Raw genomic sequence first — 9,219 nt, forward strand, 5'->3', positions numbered from 1 at the left:
ATTTCTCTAAATTACTGTGCTGGGACGGAGGGAATATTTTTTATGATTGCTAATTTCATTTTTATTTTTCTAAAATATTATTAAAATAATAAATATAATAGTGGAACATGATGGCACATGCAAAATATATTGCACGACACTTGATCTTATTGCACATATAATAATAATAATAATAATAATAATAATAATAATAATAATAATAATAATAATAATAATAATCCCTCCATCCCAATAGTAGTGTCCCATAACTTTTGGGTACGAAGATTAAGAAATGTGTAAAAAAATAGATATAGTGGGTTGATAGAAATTATTTAAATATATTTGGTATAGAGAGAGAATATATTGCAAAAAATGAGGAATGAGACATTTGTATTGGGACGTCTCATTAAGGAAAGTGAGACATTACTATTGTCACGGAGGGAGTAATAAGTAGTTGCACCTAAATACACAAATTAATTTCACTAAAATTTAATTTTTGACATAGAACTAAAATTTTGTCACCACCAACACAAACTTTCAATTAATTCTTCTGATTTTTACGCGATTGACAATTTTCAATTGACCCCAAATTTATGTTGAGGTAAATGTTTGAAATATTACTTGGTTTAAAGTTGATGTACTAGATAACGTAGTTGGATATCTACGCCACTTTAACTAATCACGATGGCATTAACTTGTCACTTCAATTAATAATGATGATATTAATTAATTCACCATCGAACAATTGAAATTTTGAATAAATAGAGGCATAATTTAAACTCATGTGTAAAATCAGGATGGGTGAAAGACTTATATTTTGGGACAATAATAATAATAGAGTTAATAGTGTTTTGTGTCTCCAACTTTTAGCGTTTTATAAAATGTCTCAAACTTTCGATTTCTCTTCAATAACCTTTAACTTTCAACATTTTCCATAAAATGCCTCGCAATCCAAATTTTAAGATCAAAAGATGATTAATCACCGAGGGTGGAATTTTTTTTCCACCTCACCATATGAAACAGCGTTAAAAAAAAACTAAAAGTTCAACAATCTCCCATCTCTGATCATTGATAGAACCCTCCTCTCCAAAGGAAAAAGATGTTTGCAGGTTTACAAAGGTGACATTGATGATGAGATTGTAGAGATGAACGAGAGAGAGAATTTTCTATTTTTTCTCACACGCATCAAAAACGAAATCATTTTGATATTTAGGTGGAAGTTCTTAAAAAAAATATCAACGCCAGATGAAACATCTTTCCATTAGTACCAGATTATGTATAATGAGATATTTTATAAAAAACGGCGAGTAATATGTGAACATTAAGTGATGAAGCCGTCATCTCCTATATATTGAATGCAGCCTCACTTCTCTTCCTACACTTGGCCTTCACCATCTCTACACAAACAAGCTATGGACATCTTCATACCTTACCTCTTCTTCCTCCTCCTCCTTCCCTTCTCTCTATACCTCATCTTGTTCTTCCACAAGGATGACTCCGACGATGCCAGCAACCTCCCCCCGGGCTCCAAGGGCTGGCCGATTCTGGGCGAAAACGTCGACCTCGGCCTGCTCGGCCTCTCCAAATTCGTCCGAGACAGAATGGAGAAATACTCCCACGACGTGTTCCAGACGTCGTTGCTGGGAGAGAAAGTGATGATCTTCTGCGGCGCGCAGGGCAACAAGATCATCTTTACCAGCGACGTCGCCCCGTGGCTGCCCCTCTCCTTGCAGAAGGTGCTCCTCCCGGATGCCCTCGCTATGTTCCGCAACTTCCAATACGACACGCTGAAGCCGGAGGCGCTGCGGCAGTACATTCCGGTGATGGACGAGATGGCCCGCGGGCAGCTGGCCGGCGGCGGCTGGAGGCCAAACTCGGTCGTCAAGGCGCAACCCTTGATCAACAAGTACACATTCGAGCTGTCGTGCAGATTGTTTCTCAACCTCGTGGATCCGGAGCGTCTCAGGAAGCTGTCGGATCCGTTTGCGAAGATGAGGAACGGGCTGCTGTCCCTGCCGATAGATCTGCCCGGGACAGCCTTCCACCGCGCGATCAAGGCGGGGAACATGGTGCGTGGGGAGATGCTAAGCATCGTGGGGGCGAGGAGGAAGGAGATGAATATGATGGTGGAGGAGATTAAAGGGGACGAGGGGCGGGACCTGCTGTCGAAGATGCTGCTTCTCACCGATGAAGATGGCAAGCCTGTGAGTGATAAGAAGATTGCCAATTGCTTTGTCAGCTTGCTCCTCGCTAGCTATGACTCAACCGCCGCTGCGCTCACTTCCGTCGTCTATTTTCTTGCTCAACTTCCACACGTTTACGAACTGGTTCTTAAAGGTAACCCATCTCTATCCCAATTTAGGTGTCTTACTCTATATTCAACTCTAAATATTTTTTTTCCCCCTGTCAATTCTATTTTCTTATGTTTAAGTAATGTTTTGTCGCAAGGGGAGATCAAGCGATGCGAACTCCTATCTGAGAGTCTAGGGTTCAAACCACACCGCTCTCCCTCTCCCAAGTCAAAAAAAATATTTTAGTAATATTTTAAGGTAATTAATAAGTGTTCATTAATCTAACTTGAATTTATAATTAATCTTTTGATATTTATTTTTCAATTTTAAATTAAAATTTACATTATTAAGATTAATTAATCCAAAGTTAATTAGGATACATATATTTTCGTAATTTTAGTTTTAGTGATAAATATTAATTCAAGTTCATTATATAACAATACTTTTTTATTTTTATAATAAATAATTTAAATAATTAATTAAGTCAATGGCGGGATATGATGGGACATAAGAAATTATAGATGATCTCCAATTGAATTAAATTTTCTATCCTACATTTTATGTCTTACTCCCTCCGTCCACCAATTTATGTCATACTTTCGTTTTTGGTCTGTCCACCAATTCATGTCCTACCAATTTTTAATAACTATTTATACTTTTTTAATTGTTGGGTCTCAATAAACAATATACTTTTTTCTCCACTCAACTAATAAACAATACACTTTGTGAGTCCATTTCTCCACTCAACTAATAAAAAATACTACACTTTTTCTTAAAATTCGTGTTTCCTCCACTATATATTAATTTAACTATTTTAATAATTATTAGTGAACGGAGGGAGTATTATTCATCTTCCACTATTAATTTAACTATTTTAATAATTATTACTCCATCCGTCCATGATAAGTATAGTATAGATGGGAGGACACGATTATTAAAAAAAATATTGGGAAATGAGTATAAAATGAAGAAGATGTCTCATCAAAGTTGATTTGTTAGATAATTAATAAATAGTTTAAGAGATTATGTAAATATTGTGTGTGAAATGGGGTAAAGGTATAAGAGTTAATGTCCTAAAATGGTAGGATCACGCTTATTGTGGACAAAAGAAAATAAAAAGATCACACTTATCGTGAACGGAGAGAGTATTATAAAATAAAAAATTAGTATTATATTATGGACTCTAATTTACATTTGTTGCAAAATATTAAAATTTTAAAAATTAATATACCCTAATTTTGAAATAATCAACTTAAATTATAGTTTTAAGCTATAAAAATGTGTATTAACTATAAAAAATAATTATAAACTTTAATTGGATGGGTGAATCCTAGATAATAATTATAAAATTCAACTAAATAACAACATACTAAAATTAATGAAAACAATAAACAAAAATTATTAAAAAACATCGATAATGAAATACAGAGTGGGACACCAAAATTGAAATACAGGATCCCAAGTTCATGCCAATTTATATCCTGGGACGAGCTCAAATTTTAAAATTAGACCCTTTATTAATCATATAAAAAAATAATATAACAAAATTTTACAAATCAAATACACTTTTGTGTTGCCTTAACTCTGATAAAAAAATATTGTGTTGCCGAAAATTAAGCATGCACTTGTGTCTCGTACAGAACAAATGGCGATCGCAAAATCGAAAGCCCCCGGTGAGCTTCTGACGTGGCAGGATGTGGAAAATATGAATTACTCGTGGAACGTTGCACGCGAGACGCTGAGGCTGGTGCCCCCTTCGCCAGGAACATTCAGGGAAGCCACCACTGATATCACCTTTGCTGGTTACACCATTCCTACAGGAATGAAGGTGCATACAATTATTCTAACCCTTCCTTTATTCTTGCTCATTATATTTATATCTAAACCTGCAGGCATTGTGGACGCCGCATTCGTCTCACTCCAACCCCGACTACTTCCCCGAGCCGGACAAGTTTGATCCCTCGCGCTTCGACGGAACTGGCCCACCACCTTACACGTTCGTTCCGTTTGGAGGAGGACCAAGAATGTGCCCCGGAAGAGTCTATGCTAAGCTTGCAATATTGGTGTTGATGCACAATTTGGTGACCAGCTTCAGACTTGAAAGGGCCATCCCACATGAGAAGATGGTGCTTCAGGTTGCGCCTTTGCCCACTCACGGCCTTCAACTCTATCTTAAACCTCATTATCCAAATTCATCGCCTGCTTCTCATTGATGTCTTAAGTTATTACTAATTAGATTCTAAGAAAAGTAACTACAGCAAAAATGATTTTCTGGACCCCAATATGTGCTCTATTGGGGAACTTCTTATTTTCGGGGCACTTAATTAGTACATGCATGTGCCTATAAGTATTGTGTCCCAATAGAGTTGGAGATACTTTTTATGTGTCTTGATATCAATAGATTACCCGACAATTTAATATGTCCCAAGATTGATTTCTAGAGGCACATAAAAATGTCCTTTAAAATGTTTCAAAAGATATTGATAAGTTTATAGAGATATTTATTTGTGTCTTCAAATGAAATATCGGGACACTTATAAATTTGTGTCATTTGCTTAAGTATCGGGACAAAAAATGTGTAGCCTTAAAATTTGTTTTATGCCCCCAAATTAATTTTTTACACAAAATCAAGCATCCATAGCATATAAACAACCCTTCACCGTAGAAGGGTTTTTTAATTTGGGGATTGTTGGAATAAATGGCTTTATTAGTCCATAATTACTTTGTAATTAATGGAATTAAATGGTATATTTGGAATCTACATTTTGAGTAGATTAATTTGGTATATTTACTTGTTCAAATCTATTAAGAATTGAATGAGTAATTAATGCCCAAAGATATCCATGGTTCGGACCACCTGTTTGCCCAAACGGACGTGGCAGCGGTTGAGGACCGAAGAGACACGATGGTTCGGACCACATGTTTGCCCAAACGGACGTGGCAGCGGTTGAGGACCGAAGAGACACGATGGTTCGGATCTGTTTGCCCAAACAGGGCACGTGGTGGCGGTTCAAGACCGAAGAGACACGTCGGTTCGGACCTCCTGTTTGGCCAAACGGTCACGTCAGTTCAAGGAAACCCCTGGACTACTATAAATAGGGCCCTCCAGAATGAGATTAAAAAAAACAAACGAATTCAGATAATCAATTTGTCATATTAGTTTAGTTTACATACTCCGTCCCGAGTATCAAGCCGTTCGACCGGATAGCGAACTCCTAGTGCTAAGGACTCGTCTATCATCCCGAAACCGTTGTATCTTGGGGGCAATTACTGTAGATCCGCGAGCACAGAGCGGAAGTAATTTTGCCTTACGGAGAGAGAATTTATTCTCGCCTCGGTTCTGCATCCTTTCATTTATCGTCATTCTATTTTCTACACTACCAAATAACAATCGTAAGGCAAAATTAGTGTGGAAAGATGGCGACAGGAAGCAACACCAACAACAACAATGCTCCACCAGTTCCGACCAACGTTCCACATGCTCCAGCACCTGCTGCTGCCGAAAAGCCGGAAAAATTCGCAGGTTCTGAATTTAAACGTTGGCAGTCTAAGATGCTGTTTTATCTTACTACATTGAATATGGCTCGTTTTGTGAATGAATCTCCTCCAACTGTGGGGGAAGACGAGACTGATTCGCAACTGCGGATAGCATATGATGCATGGCATCATAGCGACTTTTTGTGTCGCAACTATATTCTGAATGGGCTAGACAACACTCTCTATAATGTCTACTCTAGCGCCAAGACGTCCAAGGAACTATGGGACTCCTTGGAGACGAAGTACAAGGCAGAAGATGCCGGCTTGAAGAAGTTCATAGTCGGTCGTTTTCTAGACTTCAAAATGGTTGATAGCAAAACCGTTGTGGAGCAAGTGCAAGAATTTCAACTGATCCTGCACGACATTCTTGCCGAAGGTATGGAATTGTCTGAATCTTTTCAGGTGGCCGCGGTGATAGAGAAATTACCACCACATTGGAAGGACTTCAAGAACTATCTCAAGCACAAACGCAAGGAGATGGGACTTGAAGACTTGATCGTTCGCTTGAGAATCGAAGAGGACAATAGAATCTCCGAAAACAAGACGAACAAAACTTCCATTGAGGCAAAAGCAAATCTAGCCGAGTCTAGCAACAAGAAGAAACGCAAGTTCAAAGGCAAACATCCAGACTCAAAAGGTCAGAAGAGGATCAAAGGAGATTGCTTCAACTGCGGCAAACCCGGTCACATGGCAAAAGATTGTCGCAAACCGAAGAAAGACAAGCACAATGGTCACCATCAAGCCCACGTGACGGAAACAAAGTCTGTGCCCCTCGACTTAGGCGAACTTGACTTGTGTGCCGTCATAGACGAGGTCAACATGGTCGGGAGTCCAAAAGGATGGTGGATCGACACCGGTGCTACCCGGCATATCTGCGCCGACAAGACAATGTTATCCTCGTATGAAGCTCTCTCCGGCGACAGAAAGCTGTATATGGGCAATTCTACCTCATCCTCTATCATCGGAGTTGGAACCATTGTGCTCAAGATGACGTCGGAACTCAAGATAACCTTACAGAAGGTGTTGCATGTTCCCGACATTCGCAAGAACTTGATCTCAGGATCCGCTTTGTGCAACGCTGGATTTAGACTAGTATTTGAAGCAGGCAAAGTTGTAATGACCAAGAATGGTCACTATATAGGAAAAGGCTACCTAGATAATGGCCTTTTCAAGCTTAATGCTATCCCTGTACTTGTACGTGATAATGAAATAAAGACAAAAGTTACTTACTTGGTTGAGTCTCCTAATTTATGGCATGATAGATTAGGACATGCAAATCTAAACACACTACGTCGTTTAGTAAATTTAGACTTATTACCAAAGATGTCTTTTAATCAACACCAAAAATGTGAAATTTGTGTTGAAGCAAAAATGGCAAAATCTCCTTTTCATTCAGTAAGGTCAACGAAACCTCTTGAATTGATTCACACCGATCTATGTGATTTAAAACTTGTGCAAACAAGAGGTGGAAAGAATTACTTTATAACGTTTATAGATGATTGCACAAGATTTTGCTATGTGTATCTTTTGAGAAGCAAAGACGAAGCATTCGAAGCTTTCAAAACATACAAGAATGAAGTTGAGAATCAACTTAACACCAAGATCAAAATGATTCGAAGTGATCGAGGTGGCGAGTACGTTGCACCTTTTGAGGAATTCTGTCGTGAAAATGGCATTATTCATCAAACGACTGCACCTTATTCTCCACAATCAAATGGTGTTGCAGAACGTAAGAATAGAACATTGAAAGAAATGATGAATGCTATGTTGATAAGCTCAGGCCTATCACATAACATGTGGGGGGAAGCTATTCTTTCGGCTAATAAAATTTTGAATAAATTACCCCAAAAGAAACAAGAAAAAACTCCATATGAATTATGGAAAGGAAGGAAGCCGTCCTATAAATATACAAAAGTGTGGGGGTGCTTAGCAAAAGTTGAAGTACCAAAACCCAAACAAGTAAAAATAGGACCAAAAACTGTTGATTGCATCTTCATAGGATATGCAAACAATAGTAGTGCGTACCGATTCTTGGTACACAAATCGGAAGTACCCGATATGAATAAGGGAATGATTATAGAATCAAGAAATGCCATATTTTTTGAAAATATATTCCCCAAGAAAGAGAAGAATGATATAAGTTTGAAAAAGAGAACTTATGATGAAATTTCGCTTAAGGATAATGGACCAACACGTGAACCAACACCGCAACCAAGACGCGGAAAGCGAACAAAAACTGCGAAAACCTTTGGTCCGGATTTCGTAGTCTATACTTTAGAAGACGAACCAAAGACAATCAAGGAAGCATTGTCTGGTCCTGATGCCGATCTATGGCGTGAAGCTATCAATAGTGAAATCGAGTCAATCTTATCCAATCACACTTGGCTTATTGTTGATCTTCCTCCGGGAAATAAACCTTTGGGTTGCAAGTGGATTCTTAAGAAGAAATATAAAGCCGATGGATCTATTGATAAGTATAAAGCACGTTTGGTAGTTAAAGGCTACAAACAAAAGGAAGGGTATGATTACTTTGATACATACTCTCCAGTCACTAGAATTACATCCATTAGAATGCTACTTGCTATAGCAGCATTATATAATCTTGAGATTCACCAAATGGATGTAAAAACAGCATTTCTAAATGGAGATTTAGAAGATGAGATATATATGGAACAACCCGAAGGGTTCGTGATTCCTGGCCAAGAAAAGAAAGTTTGTAAACTTGTAAAGTCTTTGTATGGACTCAAACAAGCTCCCAAACAATGGCATGAGAAATTTGACCAAGCAATGATGGCAAACGGATTCAAAATCAATGAATGTGATAAATGTGTATACATTAAAGGAACATCCGACAATTTTGTCATTGTTTGTCTCTACGTTGATGATATGCTAATTATGGGCAGCAACAATAAAATAATCATAGAAACCAAGGAGATGTTAAAGAGAAACTTTGACATGAAAGATATGGGATTAGCTGACGTGATTCTAGGAATTAAAATCCTTAGAACACCCGAGGGAATAGTCTTATCACAATCTCACTATGTTGAGAATGTACTTAAGAAATTCAAAGCTTTTGATCTACCTCCGGCTAAAACGCCCGTTGACCTAAGTATACACTTAGCCAAGAATCGAGGAGAACCCGTATCACAATCAGAATATGCTAGAGTTATTGGAAGCCTAATGTACTTGTCAAATTGTACAAGGCCAGATATAGCATATTCGATCAGTAAATTAAGTCGGTTTACAAGTAATCCCGGGAAGGATCATTGGACCGCATTGACAAGAGTGTTGAGATACTTAAAGCACACAATCTCTCATAGTATACACTATTCGAGATATCCCGCAGTTTTGGAAGGATATTGTGATGCCAATTGGATATCCGACACTAAAGACTCTAAATCCACAAGTGGGT

At 38.1% G+C, this 9,219-nt stretch overlaps 1 protein-coding gene across 1 annotated transcript; it reads left to right on the forward strand.

The window, feature by feature from the left end:
- The first annotated feature begins 1,382 nt into the window (after positions 1-1,382).
- LOC131010058 (beta-amyrin 6-beta-monooxygenase-like) lies at positions 1,383-4,770 on the forward strand. Its single transcript, XM_057937453.1, has 3 exons — positions 1,383-2,316; positions 3,911-4,098; positions 4,163-4,770. Exons 1-3 carry the CDS (start codon positions 1,392-1,394, stop codon positions 4,481-4,483), a joined length of 1,434 nt encoding a protein of 477 aa, XP_057793436.1. The 5' UTR covers positions 1,383-1,391; the 3' UTR covers positions 4,484-4,770.
- The last annotated feature ends 4,449 nt before the right edge of the window (positions 4,771-9,219 follow it).

This window comes from Salvia miltiorrhiza, chromosome 2 (genome assembly GCF_028751815.1).
Source record: "Salvia miltiorrhiza cultivar Shanhuang (shh) chromosome 2, IMPLAD_Smil_shh, whole genome shotgun sequence".
Taxonomy (NCBI): domain Eukaryota; kingdom Viridiplantae; phylum Streptophyta; class Magnoliopsida; order Lamiales; family Lamiaceae; genus Salvia; species Salvia miltiorrhiza.